The sequence below is a fragment of the Lonchura striata genome, chromosome 6, assembly GCF_046129695.1.
Source record: "Lonchura striata isolate bLonStr1 chromosome 6, bLonStr1.mat, whole genome shotgun sequence".
Classification (NCBI taxonomy): Eukaryota; Metazoa; Chordata; class Aves; order Passeriformes; family Estrildidae; genus Lonchura; species Lonchura striata.
In genome coordinates this window covers 57,708,691-57,732,213 of record NC_134608.1, presented here as the reverse complement: position 1 = coordinate 57,732,213, position 23,523 = coordinate 57,708,691, and the positions used below count along the sequence as shown (strand labels likewise).

The following is a 23,523-nucleotide window of genomic DNA, read 5'->3' as shown; positions in this document are numbered from 1 at the left end:
GAAGGGAATTAGTCAGGCAGAGTGGTGTGCTGGCCAGCCAGATGAAGGTCGTGTCGAGAGCATCTCTTGAGAACCCTCGCTGGAAAGCCAAGCGCACGATGGAGGTGCCGCGCACCTCCCACCGTCCTCTCCCTTTCAAAACCACCGAGAGAACGACCGGCTCTGAACGGGAAACTCGCGCTGCTCCTTTTCCCTCAGGATCTCCCCACGTCTCTCAGCATCCTCTCCGCCAGCGGGGCGGGGGCTGCGGCTCCGCCCGCTCCGGGGAGGGACCGCGGGGCGACAGCGGTGCGGGAGCCGGGGGGCAGAGGGGCGGCAGCGGGGCCAGCGGGGGAGCCGAGGGGCAGAGGGGAGCAGAGGGGCAGAGGGGAGCCGGGGGCAGGCGGAGGAGCCGAGGATGCGGCGCTGGGCGCTGCTGGCCGCGCTGCTGGCCGCGCTGTGCGCGCCCGCGGAGGGCGGCGGGCGGCGGCGGGCGGCCAGCCTGGGCGAGATGCTGCGGGAGGTGGAGGCGCTGATGGAGGACACCCAGCACAAGCTGCGCAACGCCGTGCAGGAGGTGAGGGGGCTCGGGGATGGTTGGGCTCTCTCCTCCCGGGCGTCCCCCGCGGCTCCCGGAGCAGCCGGGGCGGGCAGCGCGGAGCCCCCGGGCCGGGGATGCTTTAACAAGCAGCGCGGCCGCAGCCCGCAGTGGGGAAGGGGCCGTGGCAAAGCGAGGAGAGAACAGTTACGGCATCGTCTTTGTGCGGCAGGAGCACAAGGGTATCCTAAGCCAGGATTCGGGGCTGTAAGAATCCTGAAAATGCGTGGAGAAGCAGCTCGCTCGCGGTGTAATTGCATGTCTTGATCTCAAATTGCCGGCCCAGAATTGCCCAGGACACATTTCAAAGCCAGAAACTCAGACCAGACCCTAAGCCTGACCCATATGGTCCCATATGGCTGTCAAAACATCCTGTGCCTGCACTCCCCTTCGTTCCTGCACTCCCCTTTCTTGTGTGCTTTTCTTTCCCCTACCTGTTAAGAATCTTCCTTTCAACTTCTCTTTTCCTCTCATTCAAAAATTAGAGGATAAATAAATAATAAATACAAACAAAATAATAAGCAGTCTGTAACTGTGTATTATATACCTGCTGCAGAAACAGACCTTGGTTTACTGTAATTAAATGATTTCTGATCTTCTGCTGTTCTCTGGACGGTTTTTGAAATCTATTGCTGTCATCCACTTCATTTAGACTGCAAATGCATTGAGACAAACCATTCTTTACAATTCTGCAAAGGTGCTTCAGGGTGTAATCAGAATTTCTGCCTGTTTTTCTGTAGTCAGTTCCGGATTGCAGCCTGTGTGCAATGCAAAGTGTGAATTGTTTGAGCAAAGTCTTAGGACATAGTTTGCACTTAGAAAGATTAGCAGCTGTTATTTAAAATAAACAGACACACCAAAAGGAGAGATTTTTGTCTTGGAAAAAATCCTGTTGTTCATCCTGGTTGAACTTTTGGCCTCCTAGCTCCATTACAGTGGTTGCAAATAAAAGGAGAAGATTTATTCTTGCACATTTACAAGATTCACACCCTTCTTCATCCCACAAAGACAGTAGGAACTGAAACAGAGAATTAAATTCTGGTTGTGTGCATCCTCATTTATAGGGTTGACTTCAAGGGGCTTATGTTTCTCTCTCCTGCCAGGATATTTTCTCTTCTTTGTCAGAATGGAAAGCCTGCCTGAAGTTTTCGGTGGTTTTCTGTGAAGAGCAGAGAGCTGGGCTCCCCACTGGCACCAGCCTGTGCAGATACCAAATTTTCAGTGACCTGAATGGTTTTTTCCCTTTTTTCCCCTCACAGGGGCCGAGTTTGGCTTCACCAGCCCAGAGTTCAAGGGTTTATCTCAGCCCTGTTTTTGTGGCCCATGAAAAGAGCAGCTGCAGGCAGTGTCACTGGGGCTTGCACAGGAAGCGTGGCTTCCTCTCTTCTGTGACATTTTTGCTAATTTTCAGTTGTTTTGGTATTTTATTTATTTATTTTATTTTGGCAGATGGAAGCTGAAGAGGAAGGGGCAAAAAAGGTGTTAGAAGTCAGCTTTGAGGACTTACCTCCCAACTACCATAACGAGTCCAGCACAGAAACCAGAGTGGGCAACAGAACTGTTCAGACTCATCAAGCAATTGATAAGGTATGAGAAAACTTGTATGTGGTGAACTCTCCATTCTTAAACATATTTCCTTCCAGCCTCCCCCCCACCCCACCCAGTTTTACATGTGTATTCACAAAATAATTTGGAGTGTAAATTTTCCTGATGATAATTACTTTGGGGTTTGATTGTATCTTCTGTTGGCGTTAAGGACACCTGTCATGAAAAGTTGGTGTGAAATAAGAATATAACAATTTATTTTGGAAAAAGGCCTGCTAAAAACAGGACACAGCTACAGCCATTACCTGGGAATGAAACCCAACCATGTCCTGCTCAGCTGGCTTCTTTACAGTGTCATTTAAAATAGACAAGGAGGTAGCTCTACTTTTCCCCTCAGATTATGGTTTATTAAGACTGACAGCAAAATGGGAAAAAAAAGGAGGGGGTGGGAGCGGGTTAATTTTCACAGGATGTAGGACTGAGTGTAAAAAATGACTAATAAAACTGTATTTTGTTCTTTTCCGGTATCAGGTTACAGATAACAAAACTGGATCAACAGTTTTTTCTGAGACAGTTGTTACATCCATAAGAGACGGAGAAAACAAAAGGAATCATGTAAGTGAGCATGAAAATTTCCTTTTGAAAATCAAACAAAAACTTCGGGTTCCTTGTTTAGAAGACTGTGACAGAATTCACCTAACAAAATTTTGGAATGTTTTGAAAGACACAAAACTATTGGGGTAAGCAGTCAAAAATGTTTGGGTTTTTAAATTAGTTTAACTTAGGAATATTATGACTTGGAAACAGAGTTCCAGTGTTAGGCTTAATAGACATGTTTGACTATACAATTTTTCTGTCAAATGTAAATGTTAAATATCAAAGGAAGTTACACAGCTCTTTCCAGTGAGTGTGGATAAATCCTTAGGATCTTGTCTTCCATTAAAAAAATCACTTTATAGATTTTAAGAGTTGAAAATAACCCCAAATCATTTATTTATGAGGAATCTTTGGAACAACATATGGCTCTATTTGCTTGTCAAGCCCAACACAGTGATGGACAACTGGTTATGAAATGCCACTTTGAGGAGAAGGGAGAGAAATGGGAGAATAAATCCCCCTCCCCTCAAAATATGGTTATTTAAGGACTCTCAAAGGAGTATAAAAGATCAAGAATATTCTTTACATGAGTCTTGCAAGCACAGATACATTTGTTAAATATCAGTAGTCACATGAGAAATACAGTACATACCACTACTTTAAAGAATTAGGTTTGCTTTGGTTATAGTCTTACCAAAATGGATTGTTTTTTGTGCTCTTTCTAAGCCTGGGCTTGCCAGGTTTGCTCTAATAGCTGGCTTCATCTGACTAATGGTTTGTGATTTTATTTACTTCAACATACCCTGGCTTTTTTTAGAGCAACTTACCTCCAGTTCTTTCACAGAAGCAGCTCTGTAACTATTTGATAACTTATTATGGAAATTATGTTATAAATATAATTATGGAAAATTTGTGTCAGTAGTTCTGATTTTTAGTGGATACAGAACCTGAAATTAGTGCCTCTTTTCTAAAGGTTTTCCTCTTGCAAGCTCATGTTTTTATGCTGCTATTTAAGCTTAAAAATAGCAAGTACTAAAGTACAGCACACATAAGCAACTTTACTTTTTTTCTTTTTACTATTTTGCAAAACTTGTAGCTTGAGTGAAAACTCAAGGTAGAAAATAAATTGTAACTATCCTAAACTACAGCTGATTTTATACAAAGTGTTACCACCCTGCACAGTACTTTTTAATAGTGAGATTATGTGTAATGAAGACAATCCAAATGGGTTTTTTTTCCCTAGCAAACGTGATCATCATCTTCAAACCCACTGAAGAATGGCAAACTCTTAAACCTTCTTAGTACTGCAACACAACCCTAGTGATGTTTCATAATGTGTTTGGTTTGCCTGTGGTGTGTAATCACTCTCACAGCTGTACAAATTATTTCTAAATTAACTTTCTCCAGGTTTTATACCAAGTTCATATATCAAGGTACAGCTGCATTTTCCATCTGGGAAGTTTGCCTCACTGACCAAGCCAGTGCTGCTGGTCAGAACTTTTCCAGCTGAAGGATGTGAGGGCTGAATACAGATTTTTGTCTGATTTCATGGTGGCAGCTCTGAAGCAAGAGCAGCCAGAGCTGGTCCTGTCAGCTCCTCCTCACTTACATCCTGCATCCCTTACATCCTGCAGGGCTGCTGGGACAGAGCTGTGATTGTTAATGTTTATTTCCCCTCTCACACTCATTCTGAACTTTCAGTATGCCCAGGGTACAAACACCTTATTTAGAGGTTGCCAGCTTAGAGGAAAAGCAGCCTCCAGATGTGCTTGATCCTTATTTAAGGAGTAAATTTAATATGACTAAGAGATGCCTAACTAGTAAATCTGAAAATGCTTGCACACTTCAAACATGAAGGAGGACTATGAACCCCTTTGGCTGTTACAAGGGCAAAGAAATATTGTAGGAGGAATGCAATTAAGAATTGGAGGATTTGGGTTGCAGCAAGGAAAGAAGTGGTGCTGTGGAGAGATCTGTGAAGTGGAAGAAAAATTCTGTCCAAATTAAATGGTGCTGCTGCTTAGATCTGTAAACTTATGGTAGAAGTGTTGGGAAATGAGTTGCAGAAAACTTTGCAGTGGGCCCTTGGGTCACTTTTATGTACACGAATTTTCATACCTGAAGTTTTGTGTGACATTGTGACATGTCCTGGTCGCTCTCCAGGTCACAGACTTCACAGACCACAGGTGGTGGGAGAGTGATTTCCTCTGGTTTCATAGGCTCAGTTAATAGGCTTAACTTACAAAAGTTAAGGATTCCCACAGCTCCTGTTCTTCACAAATTTGGTTGGTAGAAAGAAGAATTTTCCAAGCACTGTCACAAACCACGTGCTCTGAAATTTAAACTCTGTGTAATTTATTGCTGCAGTAATTTGTGATAACTGGAACCTTCCTCCTCCTCAGTTTACATTTATTTTCTGTGCTGAGTTATAAGCTTCTGAAATCACTAAAGGTTTTTCATGTAACGTTTTTGGGCTTTGAGAGATGACACTAGAGCCTCACAACAAGGCAAAGAAGTGTCTGCATTGCAATAATAAATCCACTTATTGGCTAGAACGAGAAATCCAGCACTGGAGAAGCAGCTTTGTGGAAAAGAGGTTGTGTCTGCATTTTAAATCAGCAGGTACCAATACACACACACACACACAGAGCATGTAAATAAATATACATAAAGCATATACATAAAGTGCAGATATTACAGAAACACGAGGGAGAATCCTCCACACACAGACTTTTCCTTTCAGGCTGTTTCTTCCTGGCTCTGCATCACAGCAGCATTCTCAGACTTCTCCTCTGATAGTGCTTTTGTGGCTGTGGCTGTTTCAGTCTCCAGAAGTGGAGTTGGGCTTGTTGCCATTTCTGGATTTAAGGCTGAAATACTCTGTAATTTGCTTCTTCAGGGAGCATGGGGTAGCTTGTAAATTAATAAAGTATTTTCAGTCAAAAGTTCAAAATAAGAGTGTTTCTCATTATCCTATGAAAATCAAAATCTTTTGTAGCTTGTTGTCTAGGCCTATTTCAGTTGTGACATATTAACCTAACCAAGGGAAAGCAAGGATGAAAAATAAAAGGAAGCAAAACTGGTACTGGTAAGGTTTGCTACAGAAAAATTAGTTGCATTTCTTCTCACTCCTATTCAGAGCAGTATTTTACTCTCTTTCCTATTATAAGCTCTCTCTTCTAATTCAAAACTAGGCATAAAAAGCAATACCTCTTTTTAGCTATGTTTTTGTGGGATTTTTTTTCAAGTTTTAATAAAAGTGTATCTGTTAGCTTTCAATTCTCTTTTTTGAGGGAGATTTTTAATGATACTTGTTTCTAGGGAGAGTGAAGCAGGGAACTGGAAGAATAAAATGCATTTCTCATTTCACTTTGGCACTGTGGCACCTTTCTTTTGCTTGCCCCTGGTGGCAGAGGCTGTTGAGGGCAGGGTTGTGCCTCCTCCTTGGTGACACAGCACAGGTCAGAGTTTCTTTGTGGGAGGGTGAGGAGAGGGGCTTTTGTCAGCTTTTATTTTTACCCTAGCAGAAAAGTACTAAAAAGAAAGAAAACTGTTCATTTTCCCACTTTTCTAGAGAAAAAGAGTGGTTTGAGTGGTTGAGCTGCAGCTCTTCAAGCTCCCATGTTGCTGCTGATACCCAGAACTGCCAAAGTGCCCCCTTGGTTCCTTTTTGGCACCTTGTGTATGATTTCACCAGCCATGTTCTCAGCCACAGCTCTCTCTGAGGCTCATACTGCTCCAGGGAAGGGAGTTCCTAGCAGTGCTCTGTAGAAAGGAAGCTTTGGAAATGGAGAAGGAAGAATAATTGGAATGGAAATTGCAGTTTTTCCATCTGCAGCACTGCAGGAGAGGAGTCAGTGGCAGAAATTTAAAAATGCAGCATCTTGGTGTTGACTTCTGCTCCCTAATATCTCAGGAAGGACACTTGTTTTGGGTAGCCTTTTATTTGGGTCCAGTTTTTTTGGTTTTTTTTTTTTTTTTTTCACAGAACTTTTAGTCCCTGGTGACTTGCACTCAGCTATCAATAGACACAGTAAGTGCATTCCTGGGTTGAAATCCAGGTCTCTGTCTAGCCAAAAATCACATAATATCTAAATCTGGTAGGTTTTGTATATTTAATAATTTAATTCCCTGGTACTCTAAGTCTGCTTTTCTGTCAGCTGTCCAGCCTGCTCTGCTCCATTAATCATTGGGCCAGTGCATTCTATTCTGCACAGCACCCACCCTTTAGGGAATCCTTGGTGGAGGAGCAGATAAGGCATATTGTACTTGTTTTAGAGAACCATGGCTCCTCAGACAGGCATGACATCCTTAACCAATTCTTAATATTTTACTGAACCCCCTTTTTGGTTCCCTTTTCAGTTTTGGTCTCAGCAACGTAGAATATGAAGCTTTGGGGCAAGTGTGAATAGTTCATGAGGACAAATAGCCTGTTAGAGTAGAAAATGATGTGGAGAAGGGTGCAAAGGGAAAGAAGAATAGAAAATGATATGGAGAAGGGTGCAAAGGGAAAGAAGACTATAACTAAAGATGAGAAGAATTGTTCAATTAATATTCTGAGTTGCTTTTATTAATCTGGAGTGTTTTCAGGCTGTGAATCTTGTTGTAGAGAGGGACTTATGAATAAAAAGAGTAACGGGCTGTGTGCATATCTCTGAGACTTCACAGGTAACTCCATCAGCAGCAAGTGCTCCTTAGTGATGCAAAAGCTATTAAGAGATGTAATTTAGGTCAGGGATGAGAGGATGGCCTTATTGCCAGTCACAGTATATCTAAACCCAGTGGTTTTGACAATCATCTGATATTCACTGGGCTGTGGCCAAAAAAAATCTGAATATCAGCCTCAGTGAATGGAAACACCTGCCTGGAGGAGTTTGGAGTACAAGTGTCAAGTCAGATTCTATACAAAGAAACTTCTCTGAGGAGGAGGGTGGGAAGTCTCTGTAATTACCAGCTGCCTGACCCACTCCTCAGTGTCCCCATTTTTGTTTGCTAGGCTTGGTCCACCCTGAGCTGGTTACTCCTAATTAAAGATATCAAATCCTGCTCTTGTTTGTATCAGTGGGAGTCTGAAGTAGTTTAGAAAACTTAAGTAAATTTACTTGGTTAGTAATGAAAAAAAAAAATACTAGAAGAGTGATGAGGATTTCTCTTATATTTCCCATTAGCCTAATTTAGTTTAAGTTGGTTTGTTTTCTGTCAAGTTAGGGAAACAAAACGATGTAGTACTAATATATATTCCAAAAGTCTTCATTAGAAATTCCAGTCTATGCCTGTATTTAGAATTGTTAAGAAGTTTGCCAGATCCTCATGTGCTGCAATGTGGTACTTTTCTTCCAGCTGAACCCCAAAGAAAAAGAATATTTTTAACAAGTTGGCTGGAGAGTCACCTCACCATTTTTTCTCTCCCTGGACTACCCTTTGAGTAGCTAAATCCTGGAGAGAGAAAGTTCTTCTTGTGATAAATTTCTCCACACCTAAAATTACCTGTAATACACTGACAGTGCCTAGAGCTGATTCAGTGTTCTGGGCATGGTTAGTGAGAGAAGATTGGTAAAGCAGTGAGCTCTCCTGAAGGGCACAAAACTTTCTCTTCCAGCCAGTGCTTCACCAGTCCATGCACCACTTCGAAAGCTCTCAGCATTCTTGTTGGTTGTGGGAATAAATCCAGCCTTGTCTGAAGCTGTCCATGCACAGGGAGGAATGAGGCTTCCTGCTTCTCCCTTGTTTGCAGGCCACAGCAAGGGAGCAGTGCCAGTCAAAGGGAGAGTGTTCACTTTTCCCTGGGCTTGGCTTACCTTTCCCACTCACAACACGCTGAGTTTGGGGATCCAAGGCTGTGCAATTGTATTTTATAGATCATGTCCAAGTTGTAGGGAGATGTAAAAACAAATCACCATGAATTGTGGGAGTCCAGGGCATCCCTCTGGCTGTCCTGGCAGGTCTGGGACCCTGGCAGGGGTCAGGAACCCCCCTGGACAGAGCCCCCAGAGACACTGTCTGTGATCTCTGTCCATGGAAAAGAGTTTTCAATCTTACAGTATGAATTACAGGCTCTGAGTGTTTGATATCAGTAATAATGAAGTGTGGCACAGGTGCAAAAGTAAAATTTTAGGATTCTAGATAAGGGGTCCAAAGGGGATAAGATGGAGGAAATTGGGTGTGTCTTGTCCTTTTTCTCCTTCTTCATGCCCTCCATGTCTCACTGTGGTGTTGGCATTTTTCTGTTGGTTCAGGCTGGGGACACACTGTCCAATGTAGGTGACAGATATTGGCACGTTATTGTAAATCCAGCCCAGGGAGTTTCTGGTATTTAATGTTTGTAACATCCCACTGAGGGCAGAGCCCCACACGCTGCCCTGCAGGACAGAGCTGGGCAGGGCAGCAGAACATGTTAGAGATAAACAGAATAAACAACCTGGAAACCAGCACAGACCAATTATGGCTTCTGCTTTGGCAACGGGGCTGAGAGACAGAGACTTTCTACAATCTGGGAATCATCAATACCTCAGATTCTGACAATGAATGATTTGACTTTCTGCCTCTCCTAGATCAACCTGTTTATTCTAAGAGAAGTGTTTGGGGTTTTCTTCTCTTTATGGTAACAGCCATTCAGATGAGTGACTCTTTTATGTGGGCTGGTGGCAATTTCGTGATCTAGTGACATCTGTTAAAAGATCATAGTATGGATTTTCTTTATTGAAGGTTCATCAAAGCAGTGTTTCTTTCCCCTTGCCATACACATGTAGCAAATTAATCATGAGAGGCAAAGCTTTCAGGCAAATGAGAATTTTTTTTCCACTGGTTTTGATTATGTGACTTAATCCATTGGCTCCAGCAGCTGCTTATTTGAGCTTTTAGCTGAAACCATGTTATCTAATTAAGCAGCAAGCCTTAGTTGGATGGTAACAACAGGAGCTTTAGGAAATACAGGCTTACAGCACTGATGTATTGCAGAGGATTTTTTTGTAGATTTTTTTTTTTTTTAATCTTCTATTTGTATCTTATAATCTTGGAATGGTTGAGATATCTATCTCTGTATCTGCAGAGGATGCAGATAAATGGGTTAAAGCTGGTTACATCTGCATTGTCATAGGTAAGGTGGCAGAATTTGCTGTGGCTGGGAGGTTGGCCCAATAACACATTGTTCAATATATGATGAGCCTAAGTCTTATGTAGTCTTTGCCTGGACTTGAGGAGGGTTAGAGTCTACAAAATCTGTAGAATGGTACTGGTTTTATACCAGTGAGTAGGAGGAGAGAGAATGAATGTGACTGGTGATTGCTCAGCCTTCTGTGCATTTGAGTAGAGTCAGGCAGAGGTGTGAGATGCTACCAGTCCAGCCTGATGGTGTTTTGCACTATGATTTAATAAGCTAAATTGAAGGCAAGTGGTGAATTGAAGTTTTTTCTGTTTAGTTCTGTTTCATCAAAGGTTTGGCAAATGTAAGGAAGAAAGAATGCAAGCTCTATAGAATGGTCGTTTGAAATGCAATGCCTGGAGAAATGCATTTCTGTGTCAGCCGAGTCTCAGCTTTGTCCTTCCTCCCGTGTGAGTCACAAAGAGAATTTTGGCTTCTCTTGTGGAACGAGTGTCTGCCTGGCCTGGGAGGGGCTGAGTGACTGATAGCACTGGGGGATGCCACACTGGTGGCTGCAGCAGCTGCCAGCTCGTGGTTCTTCATCTCTGCATCTTGCACAGAGTCCCCCTCACCCATCCTGCCTGTCCTGATCCTCACCTTCAGAACAAGTCCCCTTGTCCCTTCCTGTCACACCTATTGGGATGCAGCAGGACTGCACTGAAGGCACACAGGGTCTGTTCTGGGTGAGATCTGGGTCTGTAGACTTTTTATCCTCTATGGAAATGACTCACACCCTGCTCGTGAATCATGTGAAGAATCCCTCAGACTTCTTCTCTTAAAAATTCCAGGGGGAGAAGCAGTTTCTTAGGACATGCAGAGAGTTGGGCATTGTGGTGTCAGGCAAAGGGAAGCCTTAGTGGTTTTCCTGGGTCCAAGATATCTCACATCCATCAGCAAGGGAAAGTTTTGGACCCCCGGTGGGTGTTTGTTTTGGATGTCATACATGGTGAAAACCTGCAATACATTCATATTATGTTCCTTCCAGAGAGAAGGGCAAAAAGATTATGCTGAACACCCTTTTAAATTTCTTTCTCATTTCATGTTTGTTTAGGAAATGGGATGAATATTCATGAACAGTCATCATCTCATGTTATCAATATCCTCTAGGTACATGACTTCAGATGGAAAATTAAATTAAGGGAATAATAAAAGAGGCTCTTTTGTAATCCCAACAAATGCCCCAAAGAGGACAAAGCTTCAAAGAGCCAACACCTATGACCCAAATGCCTATTCCATCCTTAGGCAGACATGGATCTCGTGTTCCCAAAATCCTCGCGTGCTGGAGATGATTTATTTCAATGCTGTTGCTGTAATTCAAACCTCTTCTTCTTCCATCTACAGCTCATGGAAAATCAACTATTCCATTTCTTCTGTAGTAAAAACAGTCTTCTACACTGTCAACTCTGCCGTGGGCAAAATCCATTGAATGCAGCTCCTTACCAATGTACTTCTGTTTCAGTATTATTATCTTTGGCTGGCACCTTAAACAGAATTAATAAGTCTGTTGAAACCGTGGATTACCACAAAAAGTATATTATAAAGGAACAAAGGCCATAAGATACAGGATTTTAAATCAGTTTAGTGAGGGATGGGGCACAAGTCAACATCTTATTCTCAGTGTGCTACTCTTAATCTAGTGATGAGGATCAGCCAGCAGCTATTAAGTACAGAAATCTTCTTTTCCAAGGCTTTTCTATTCATCCAGCTGTTTCACATCCTCTCTGTGTGCAGCTAGTCTCTGTTGTTTTGCTTTTACACATTTGCAAAACTGACATAGTTCAGTAGTGAATCACAGAAAGTTTTTAGCTGCCAATTGCAGAGACGAGAGCTGCCTGCAATCAAACTTGGCTCCTGGGGAGCATCACTGCCTCAGAGCTGTGTCTGTGTGTGATCACTGCTACTCACAAATATTGGCACTTCAGAGCTTTGTGGCACAGCCCTACAGTGGTTTCACAACTGCTACTGGAGCTCAGGACATTTGGGAATAAAACCCAGGGTCCCTCAGACCACGAGTGTTTAGACACAAATCCTGGTTCTCAAAGATCCAAGAGCTGTTCTCCCATCAACAGATCCACAGGCAGATGCATTTCTCAGTTAGGACCATTAATTGCAAACTCATTTGGAAAACTTTATTTATAAACGTGCCTCAGTATTTTGACCTCACATGTACATAAATATATATATATAAATATATATATATATATATATATATATATACACACACACACACATAGACACATTTCTTTTCTCCTTTCCTAGTTAAATAGCTCTTAGGTTCCAGACTAAGTTAATTACCTGACAGATATATAATTTATGAGGGTTTTCTACTAAATTAGAATAGTTCCCGTGTGCCCTCTTTGATAACATTGGAAAATAGGTTGAAATGAGTACTTGGCACTGTGTTTCCTGCACGGGAGCATTTGCAGAAGCTGTCATCCTGCCAAGATCAGGTTGTTATTACTGAGAAAAAAAAGGGTGAGGGAAGAAAATTAAATGTCTGCTTCTGCAGAGTGACCTGATATTAAATTATTACAAGGCATACGGAGAGATTTTGACCAAGAGTGAACAGAGCATGATCTGAGAGAATACCTAGGCACGATTTTTCTCACTATTACAAGGCATTTGCCAGGATTTTTTTTTTGTTTTCTTTCTTTGGGATTTTTGGGGTGTGGTTCCTTCTTTTATTGGAGTCAGTTCCTTGAAGCTGTGGATAAGATTATATTTTATTTATTTCCTCCTTTGACATTGAGCACTAACTGCATAAGAGTCTGATCAGTGACAAGATCAATGTTAGTGTGGAAATAAGCAGGTGGTGTAGAAAGGAATGCAGTTCTTACACGAGTGGTGAGAAGTTTATTGAGGGTCACAGCCTGCCTCAATAATTCCCTTTTTGACAGCATGTTAAGGCTAATGTAGCTGTGATGCTTTGGCTACCTAAAGCCAAGCTCAAGTGCCTCCAGGCCACTTTCTGTTATGTCATATAGACATATTTTGCCTCCATTTATACTGTGTCATGTGGAGAACCAGAAAGGCAGTTTTTCCAAATAAAGTGTTTCTGGGAAATGGGGGAGAAGGAATCAGATGAGATTAGCTCTATGGAGAAGCTCAGTACAAAGCCTAGGGACTTGTTTTCTGTTGTTTATTGGTTTTGAGCTCAGCAGTGACATTCCTGTTGAACAGCCACCCACAGAGGTGGCTTTCCCCACAGCACTGACCCCCAACACAGCCTGCAGCTCAAGTCTGCTCTTCTTAGGACATCTTTTTTTAACAGAAGTTCCTAATTTTACTAGTGTTGTGTGCTTGGCAGGACTGCAGTGAGAGACTTGCACTGCTGGAAAGTATTACAGAGCTTTTGAGGTATTTCAAGGCAAATTAAGCCATATCTCATTAAAGACAAATGCAATACATGTCCTGTCTAGACAACTGAGAGATTAGGAGCTAGAATGCTACTGCATTTCAAATTAAGGTAGTAGTTTCCATAAAACAATATTCCATTCTATGTAATTCTGCCTTTTTTTTTTTTTTTTAATACATGTAGGATATAAAACAGGTTTTATGCTTCTTTTTTTTTTTTTCCCTACTACTCAGCAGTTTTTGCCATCTGCTGCAGTAATGGAGAGCAGCCCTGCGTGAAGCAACTTGCAGAAATTGAAACAAAACTTGGAAGGGGATTTGTAAACACAGAAATGTTAACTCTTGCAAGGACTCATTGCTGAGAGGTGTCAGTTCCAATGTGAACATGGCACTGCAGGCACAGCTGGAATTGTTGTCTCACGGATGCAGCTGGGTGAGCTCTGGCACTGTTTGGGAAGCATCTGTAGCTGTGGTTTTTCAGGGTAAAACACCAAGTTTTACTCAAGTTACAGCTTGTTGAAAAAGGAATTGCTTTGTGTGAGGAGTTTTTAATAAACATGTAAAGGGGCTTTTGTTCAGAGAAACATTTGAAAGACAGTTGTCCCAAAATACAGTGAGATGTGGTCCCATGGATTTTCAAGGTTATTACTAAAACTCATTTTCTAATTGTCACGCCAATTGCTCTAGTAGCATTGTGTCCTGTGCTGTGTTTCTGCTGGCAGAACTTCCTCACTTCTCCAAAATCATTGATTTTTGCCTCTATACTTCATGGCTCAGGAACCTGAAATGCAAAGAGGGTTAGGAATGAATATTTTGGAAGGGCTCCTGCCTCTCCCCTCAGTACCTGCAGAAGTTCATAGGCACAACCTTTACCTGGATCACAATAAGCCAGCAAACTGGGCAATATGGATTTCCCAGGGAGGGGAAAAAGGGTTCTCTTGCTTGAATCTCACTGCCAAAGAACCCATGCCAAAGAACCGCAGAAATGTTGTATATTAAGTCATAGCTGTTCCTTTCTCTGCTTTCTTGGGTTCTGAACTAAAGAGCAAAGATTCCAGGAGAGAAAGTCTCACTCAAGACAGTCCCTGACAAATATTTGCTGAAGATATGAGTAGTGAAGAGGTTTTCTTAAAGTTACCTTTGAAGAAGAACTTTCTGAGAATGTGGAGGCAGGGCGAGTGTGAGTGGAGAGAAGGAATGGATAAATCAAATGCCAGTTGTGAATTTAAAATCAGTGAGTCCATTTTGAAGGTTTAGACATCATCAGAATATTTATTTAGTCTCGGTTTTAATTAAGGATTAAGGGGAAAAAGCAAAAGGAGTGTTATTTCTGTACATACTGTGTGGCCAGCAAAACGGCATTAAAACATAGCGAGGTACAGAAACCAGGTGAACACTGCCAAAGACAGTGGGTTTCTGCATGAAAGCTGCTTAATTCTGGCCTTGCTGTTCTGCTTTCATAACTTGAAGGGAGAAATGCTTGGCTTGTCCCTGTTTGTCCTCCTGGGGGTAGGAGATGCTGCGGAACCACCTGCAGCACCTTACAACCCCTTCCAACACCTTCCAGCCCCTTCCAGCCCCTTCCAGCACCTTCCAACACCTTCCAACACCTTCCAACACCTTACAGCCCCTTCCAGCCCCTTCCAGCCCCTTCCAACACCTTCCAGCCCCTTCCAGCCCCTTCCAGCACCTTCCAACACCTTCCAACACCTTCCAGCCCCTTCCAGCCCCTTCCAGCACCTTCCAACACCTTCCAGCCCCTTCCAGCCCCTTCCAGCACCTTCCAACACCTTCCAACACCTTACAGCCCCTTCCAGCCCCTTCCAGCCCCTTCCAGCACCTTCCAACACCTTCCAGCCCCTTCCAGCCCCTTCCAGCACCTTCCAACACCTTCCAACACCTTACAGCCCCTTCCAGCCCCTTCCAGCACCTTCCAACACCTTCCAACACCTTACAGCCCTTTCCAGCCCCTTCCAGCCCCTTCCAGCAGGCTGCAGGTTGGCACATCACACACAGATTTTCTTTTGTGCCTTTCCACGTGTGTGCAAAGGCCTGAGGGGAATGCTCCTGTCAAAGCTTGTCCCACCAGCTCTGACCTGCACGGTCCTGCCCCAGCCATTTCAGTGTCAGCGAGCTGCCATCTTCAGCTGTCACCAACATCACTCACTGCTTTATTTTCAAATAAAATGGAGGCTAACCATTATTTAGGGAAGTAATAATCTTTGACATAATCTACCAAAGACAAGAAACCTGAAGTTTCTTTCAGCAGCAGTTGTTTCAGCAGACTTAGGAACCTTTTCTGTGATTTTCAGGTTTTTTGTTGGGTTTTTTTTGGTTTGTTTTTTTTTTTTTTCCTGTTGGTTTTGGAACAGGTCCTAATGCCCAAATAGCTTCCAGGTGCTGCAGGATATTCACTGCAGAGCACAGTATTATAATAAGAGTCCATAGGATGCTGTGTCCTTACAGGTACATGGCATGGGATTCTCCATCCTGGCCTCTGTTGTTGATGGGTTCCAGTACACCCATTAATAAATAGGCAGTGCTGCTTTCACTCTGTATTACTCCCAAACAGCCTATTCCTTTGCCACAGCATTAACTGTTATTACATCAAAGTGGATTTCACAGAGATGTACATCATTATCAGTGTGGCTAATTCTGTCTGTAAGTTATCTGCCCAACTTTTATGTTCTGCTGCTTGTCAGAAGCCAGAAGCCCCTCTCCACAGTTCACCCAGTTGCTCCTGCAATGCCAAAATATTCTGAGAGATAATTTAGTTTGCACAATTCCAGGAAAATTTGGATTGTTCAGAATCTGCTGCAGCTGAATACCTTCAGACTTACTCCTTGTCCAGCAACCATTCTGTCTAAAGGTAACTGAATTAGAAAAAATCTGTTGCCTGATTAAATAAGGAAAAATGAATAATTTTAAAAAAACATATGGTTACACATCTGCATGTAAGCACAACTGAGTTCTGCATTAACGATGGGTGTCTGGGTGAGGTAAATTGGTGTGGAGTGTGGCACACAATTTCACAGAGCACATATGAAGGGAAGCCTTTGCCATGCCAGGAAAGAAAACCACAAAAGGATTTTTTTTCCCCTGACTGGAAACTCCCATAAAACTGAATGTCTGAACTGGTGGGACACAATTCAGTAAGAGGAAAGAATTTTTTGGTGTGAGACTCATTTATTCAGGAGAACACAGCAACTGGAGAATTGCAGCTTTGGTGTTAGGTGGTTTTAGAGCTAGAATTATTCCATGAGCTTAAAGCAATCATGGGAAGATTTCTCCTTTGTGGAGAAGAACAGTTGGAAAATTTGACTACACCGAGACCTGGCTGTTTTCCTGAAAAGGGATGGAAGAGGGGTGGAACAGTATAGTTGTTCTGGGTATGGTTTATACAGACATTCATAAAAGCAGTTGACAAAGCTACAAAAAAAAAGTTGGCCTAGAAGAGCGTAGCTGCTGAAGAGAAGAGGTTGGCTGCTCACTTGGAGCCACAAAACCCCCAACATACTGCATAACATTTGGATTTTGATCCATCTGATTATGTAGCAACAGAAAACAAAACAAAACAAAACAAAACAAAACAAAAAAGCAGAACACACCCAGAACACACTGGGATAATGAAGTTGAAAAACATTGCAATAATTTATAGCAGCCGAGGCCTGGTTATACTAATTCCTTAAAACAGCTAAAATGACTTCTTCTGAATTACAAACACATAGCCTGAATGTTGAGTTGTGGACTGGAAAAGAGTCAGGCCCCAGACTGTTTAGCTTCTGTTCTGTGTTCTGAGAAACCAAAGAGTCTCAAGCTGTGTCAAGGGAAATATAGGCTGGATATTAAGAAAAAGTTTTTCACAGAAAGGGTGACAAAGTACTGGAATGGTCTGCCCAGGGAGGTGGTGGAGTCCCCATCCCTGGGTGTGTTTAGAAACAGACTGGATGTGGCACTGGGTGACATGGTTTAGTTGAAGTGTTGGGGCTGGGTTGGACTCAATGATCTTGAAGGTCTCTTCCAACCTAGTCATTCTGTGAATTTGCACATGAATGAGCATAATAAACTGTTGGAAAACACCTGAGTTGGCCAGAATGGCTAAGTTAGACAAGGCTGATTCCTGCAGAGCATCCTTGCCTCACATGAACCCCCCAAAAGGCTGAATTTGGAAGAGATCTGAAGAAAACAAGAAGCTTATTGGGAACTTTCAGTAGAGAAAGATGCACAGATTATTTGCTCCAGCAAGTGAGGTTAGTGTCTGCCAAAGAGCAGTCAAGTGCTTACTTCAGAAAATGCAGGGATTTTTGTGTAATCCCTTTTCCTTTTTTTCCTTTTTCTTTTCCACTAAAAATGGTAAAAACCAGTGCTGGACAGGTCACAAACAGGTGACTCAGAACAGTGCTATAAGTTATTCTTCCATTGACTAAATTGTTTCCAGCCTGGAGAAAAGAAAAAAAAAATAGAGAAGAGGGTTAATCACACAATTTTTGAGAGGTAACCATTAGATGGGAAAACACCCCAGACATGAGGGTGCAAAAACATCTCACTCTCACTCTCTGTGTTCTGCTCACTACCATGGGCTCAGGAAGTGAAGCCACCCTGCAGTTTGGGCCAGAGGATTTAGATAAGCCAGGAAGAGGGCACTGGTTGTCACTATTGGACACAAAATGAGTACACAAGCTTGGTGAGTTCGAGAGAGAAAAAAAGAGCCAATTTGATTTCTGACCTCGCAATATATAGAATTCCAAAAGTGACAGTGGATTGGAGGATGAAATTGTCACTTCTCTAACCACACTGGTCAAACTAACAATCTATCAATTCTCTCCTCTCACAAAGAAGAATGCAAAACAATCATTATTTACATGAACAGTGCGTGAGAACTCCAGTAGAAATATGTAATTATCAGAAGGCTAAGGCAGTTCTATGAGAACTTTAAAATTTTCAAAAGAACTATAAAATAAAACACTTCTAAAAATCAGGGCAATGCTGCTCTGTAACAGAACTGTGATTGATCGAAGAACCCCAGCAGGTTTTTTGTCTTGGTTCCCAAGTAAGAAATATAATCAGTGAAGAGCTTCTGGTGTTTGAAGGAGAGGCATGAATTTTGGTAAATCACGCTTTTATCCTTTCCTCCAGGAGTGTATCATTGACGAAGACTGTGAACCAGGGAAATACTGCCAGTTCTCCACCTTTGAATACAAATGTCAGCTCTGCAAGCCCCAGCACACAGTAAGTCCTGAATGAAATGGGATTTTGTGTGATCTTTAGAAATTCAGTCATGTAGTGGGGAATGAATAACGGGGGATGGCTTTAAGCTGAAAGAGAGTAGGGTTAGATGGGATATTGGGAAGGAACAATTCCTTCCACAGGGTGCCCAGAGCAGCTGTGGCTGCCCCTGGATCCCTGGCAGTGCCCAAGGCTGGGTTGGATGGAGTGCTGGTACTTTGCTGTGGAGGTTCCTGTCTGCCAATAGTTCCATGTGTGCTTCAATTGAAAAATTAAGCAGTTCTACTTAAACAGTGGGAAATGACATATATTTCAAGCACACATTGTTGTCTTCAGGCCCAATTCTGAGTGTGGCTGTGTGTGTTAAGACGTGCCGAGTGCTGAATGCCATTTTTGTCCCGTGCCTTTGCCCTTGGCAGCCCTGCTCACGGGATGTGGAGTGCTGTGGGGAGCAGCTCTGCGTGTGGGGCCAGTGCAGGAGATCCACTTCCAGAGGGGAGAACGGCACCATCTGCGAGAGCCAGCACGACTGCAACCCTGGCACGTGCTGTGCTTTCCACAAAGGTACTCGGGGCTCTGTCCTATCCATCCCAGCAGGAAGGAGTGTTGCTGTTGAGGCACGTCAGGAATGAAGAGACTCTGACTCAGAAGGCTGCTGAGAGTAAAACTCTGATTTATTCAAAATACCCTGCTCTTTTATACAGAGCTTCGCGAGGACCAAATCCATTCGTTCTGAAGTGAAAACAACCTACACCATTGGTGTACAGTGCTTGACGCACAGTGATAGAGCTTAACTATAAACAATGTGAACAACAAGAGAGATAAAGAATTATTTACATTCTTTTCCAACTCTTTCCCAGGCTTTTGCCTGGCTAGAAACTCTCAGTTTCTTTCTTTGACTGAATCTGAGACCCACAAAGGAGCGTTGATATTTGGCTCTTTTTAGCCCAGGGAAGTGGTTCAATCTCTACAGAATCAGCAGGTTGTTCTCCCGTGGCCTGTGGAATGCACTGGGTTAACTTCATTAGAAAACTTTGATAGAATTCGGAGCGAGAAACAGACTGATGGGGATACATGCTGGTGAAAGCAAAGCCTGTCGCACACTAGAGATGAGACCAGCAGCAGGAGCACAAAAATGTGCAATTCTAAAGGAGAGTTCTATGTCAAATTTACACACAATAGAGCAAAAAATGATAGAATTACAAAAAAACACAAAAATGTGCATTTCTAAAGGAGAGTTCTGTGTCAAATTTACACACAATAGAGCAAAAATGAGAGTATTGGAAATGGTTGTCCTAATAGAGATGTGCATTTTTATATAAAACTATAGTAAACTATGGAGTTTTTGCTGTTCAGTATATATTTTGAAACTAGGAACTGATAGGTCATGTACATTAAAGCACGTGTCTGTGCACACACATATGTCTTTTTTAACCAAATCTGATTTAAAAACTTGGAAGAGTTTGAATTTTTCTCATATTTCATCCTGCCATATGAGGTGACTGAAGACAAGAGGAAGAGGGTGGGTTTTCTAAGAATATCTGGAAGAGCTGAATTCCAGACTTGAGACTGGGAGTTACTGACATGAGGAAACCCAAAGGACACAGCCTTCTTAAATAATTTCTTACACAGGCTGAAATTCAGCCCTGTGTAGCAACAAGGGTGCCAAGCCCCAGATGCCACCAGACAGCTTTGCCCACAGCAGAATTAATAAAATAAATTAAAATGACTGAGTTGTAGTTCTTGTAACCTCATTCGTTTCTGAACAATTGCTCTGTATTTGCAGCCTCTGCAAAGAAATAGACAAAAATAACAGAGTTTAAGATACAGAGGTATGTCTCTATTCAGATTTCAAACCATTAATGTTACCCATTACAAAGGATTGCCTGTAATGTTAGTTTTCTTGGGATTAGAAGAGTTTGGGATCTCCAAGGGATGGAGGTGTGCTGTACTGTCTTGACAGCAGTCTCTGAGTCAAGCTGATCTTGCTCATTAAGGATGAGCTTCAAATGTCTTACTCCCACCTACTAGAAAATGTGGGTCTCAGATTCAAAGAAAGAAACTGAGAGTTTCTATCCAGGCAGAAGCCTGGGAAAGTGCTGGGAAAGAATGTAAATAATTCTTTATCTCTCTCGTTGTTCACATTGTTTATAGTTAAGTTCTATCACTGTGCGTCTAGCACTCTGCACCAATGCTGTGGGTTGTTTTCACTTCAGAATCAATGGAGTTGGTCCTTGCAGAGCTCTGTATAAAAGAGCAGTGTATTTTGAATAAACTGGGAGTTTTTACTCTCACAGCCTTCTGAGTCAGTCTCATCATTCCTGTCCTGCCTCGACAGCGACATAAAAAACATGGTTATGGCTCCCTGTCACGTAAGGGAACTTCAAAAGAGATCAAGCCTCTCTTTTTATATCTTGCATTCAGAATTAAACATGGGATCACCCCAGTTTAGCAGACAGCTAAGGACTTCTCCTAAAATGCCTTTCCCTTGGCCTGCAGAGCTTCTGTTTCCTGTGTGCACACCCTTGCCTGAGGAAGGTGAGCCCTGCCATGATCCTTCCAACAGACTTCTCAACCTCATCACCTGGGACATGGAGCCCGATGGAGTCCTGGAGCAGTGCCCCTGTGCAAGTGGCCTGAGCTGCCAGCCCCAGAGGTAAGGACCAAAGCTGGGCAAACAAGTTCCTTGCAACTTTGGAGGGGTCTGTTTATGTGGTAAATAGATACAGAACTTGCAGATTCTGCCTCACTAGAAAAGGTTTTGAGTTTTTCTCCTCAGTAGCATTGAAACCTTTTGCTGTGTCCCACACAGATGTGCCCAATTGAGTTTGGCAACACATTAATCCAGTGTGAATTAAGTGTGTGAATTAATGAGGCTGGTACTGCTTTTTCATTAGTTAGTGCTACCAGCTGTTGAAATTCATCCTTCTAATTCCATTCACTGCATACAGTCCCTGCCCACCAACTCTGTATGTGATACTGGGCTTATGTCAGATTTTTGCTTGTTTTAGAATGTAAGATATATTCAAGGAATTTTAATACAAACTTTTCATAGGTCATGCCTTAAATATTTCTTTAAAATGAATTATTTGTATCATCAGCAATTTCATCAGCAGAAAGTGAGACCATTTCAGTTTTGCTAAAAGCATTTTTAGAAAACCAACGTTTTCTATGAAATAAACTCTCCAAGTTTTCTCCTACACTTCCAGCATCATATTAACTCCTAACAAGACATCATAGCTGGGATAGAGATGCAGATTAATACTTTCCTCTTCTGTGTCCAACTCTTTCTACGATTTTTCATGCTTGAAAAGAAATTGGGTAACATTTTGTTTCATAAATGCCATCTAAGGAAGCAAGCAGAGCTGATCCCATCCTATCAGCACCAAAATTTTTGTTTAATGTGCCATTAGGTCTGTCAGCAAATGTCAGGTCTAGTAAGAACAACGTTTAGGATGAGGATACAGAAACACAGAAATTAATTGGGCTGTGAATATAGCTGAACTGTCCAGAAGTTTCTACCTGAAGATTCAAGTAACTTTTTTTTTTGTTACCTGTTTATTCTGAGGGCCACTGCTCGTTTGCCAGGATCAAACATTTTGTGCTGTTAGGATCTCTAACAGTACGTGGAAATCATATTTTTAAGTCACCAGCTGTCAAGCATGTAGGAATCTGGTGGTTGTGAAGTCAGCTAGGGTAGATCCACTGCGCATTTAACACATTTTCATATGGGGAGGGAATGGAGAATTTCACAGACTAGCAGAACACAAAATGATGCACTGTCTGACCAGATGTGCCTTTTCCCAACAGCCACAGGACTACAGCTGTGTGTCAGCTGTCTGCCAATGAAACCCAGCACACTGAAAAAGAAGATCCCCTAATCATGGATGAGATGCCCTTTCTCAGCTTGCTCCCTCAAGATCTCCTCTCCGATTATGAGGAGAGCAGTGTCATCCAGGAAGTGCGTAGAGAATTAGAAAGCCTGGAGGACCAAGCAGGTCTGAAGCCTGAGCCTGAGGCAGCTCAGGAGCTGGTTTTGGGAGATGAAATCTAAAGCCCAAAGCACCAGTTTAGTTAGTTACTTTTAGATAATTTTTTTTCGTTTAGTGTCTTGCTTGTGTGAACCCTGAACACACACTACTGGATAGAAGTGCAATAAACAAGGTCTTCAAGGAGTATCCTTCTCTGTGCACCAAGCCTGCATGTCCCTGTGGAATTCATGCTACTGTGGAATTCATTAAGTCCCCGTCTTCAAACTTTCTGCCAAATGGGAACCATAGGAGTGCTCTTCTGGATTTGTATTTTCCTCTTGTATGTCAGAAATAAACTTCTTAGTACTTGTACTCATTAAAAAATACACACAAGCATAAATCATTTTAAGCTACTAGAAACTACAGAAGTGATCTTTGAGTATGGATGTTCAGAGTATGGATGTTCAGAGTATGGATGTTCCTCAGTTTCCCTGAGGAAAGAACCATTTACTCTGACACTGTTGCAGTCATAATTTTTAAGGAATTTTTAAAGGAATTTAGGTTTTTTTACTTTAGAATTGTTTTCTGTTTTTAGTACCCCTCATAGGCACAAATCTGTGCATGTTACAAGATGTGATTATTTTTACCATCTTAAAAGGTCATCGATTTAAAAAATCAATAGCAAGCTAGGAGTAAAATCTGACCCCCCCCAAAACTCCCCAGCTACCAGTTTGCTACCATGGCTCCTCCACTATTAATGGTTTTCTGATAGATTTCACCATCTGGTGTTGCACATGGGAAAATAAGATGTGAAGTTCCAGCCAAGTAACTTTTCATGGTGCTTCTTCCCAAATAATCCCTATTACTCATGTCTAGTTTGGAACAGCAGAGCACCAATAACAAGAGCAGGTGTAAGACTGTGCCAGCAATCTGCACATCTTTTCCCACTTCTGGTGTAAGAAGGCTTTTCAATAAATTCCTTGGGTACCAGAATTAATAATTAATAGCCATTATCATTATAAACAGGGAGGATAATATTTCATTTTAACTATCTTAGTTTTGGTTTAAGGATTCTACAATCCATTCTCACACCAACACACACACAGACATCA

General features: G+C 42.3%; 1 protein-coding gene across 1 annotated transcript; it reads left to right on the top strand.

Annotated features, from left to right (window-relative positions):
* The first annotated feature begins 382 nt into the window (after positions 1–382).
* DKK3 (dickkopf Wnt signaling pathway inhibitor 3) lies at positions 383–22,831 on the top strand. Its single transcript, XM_021544862.3, has 7 exons — positions 383–556; positions 2,027–2,164; positions 2,654–2,737; positions 18,351–18,443; positions 18,860–19,004; positions 20,940–21,096; positions 22,251–22,831. The coding sequence occupies exons 1-7, from the start codon at positions 398–400 to the stop codon at positions 22,492–22,494; spliced, it is 1,020 nt and encodes a 339-aa protein (XP_021400537.3). The 5' UTR covers positions 383–397; the 3' UTR covers positions 22,495–22,831.
* The last annotated feature ends 692 nt before the right edge of the window (positions 22,832–23,523 follow it).

Excerpts from the sequence above, each read along its gene's own strand:
- DKK3 (XM_021544862.3), top strand. The coding sequence starts at position 398 with ATGCGGCGCTGGGCGCTGCTGGCCGCGCTGCTGGCCGCGCTGTGCGCG. Across the intron at positions 19,005-20,939 it reads GTGCTGTGCTTTCCACAAAG|AGCTTCTGTTTCCTGTGTGC; the intron begins GTACTCGGGGCT and ends CTTGGCCTGCAG. Across the intron at positions 21,097-22,250 it reads CTGAGCTGCCAGCCCCAGAG|CCACAGGACTACAGCTGTGT; the intron begins GTAAGGACCAAA and ends TTTTCCCAACAG.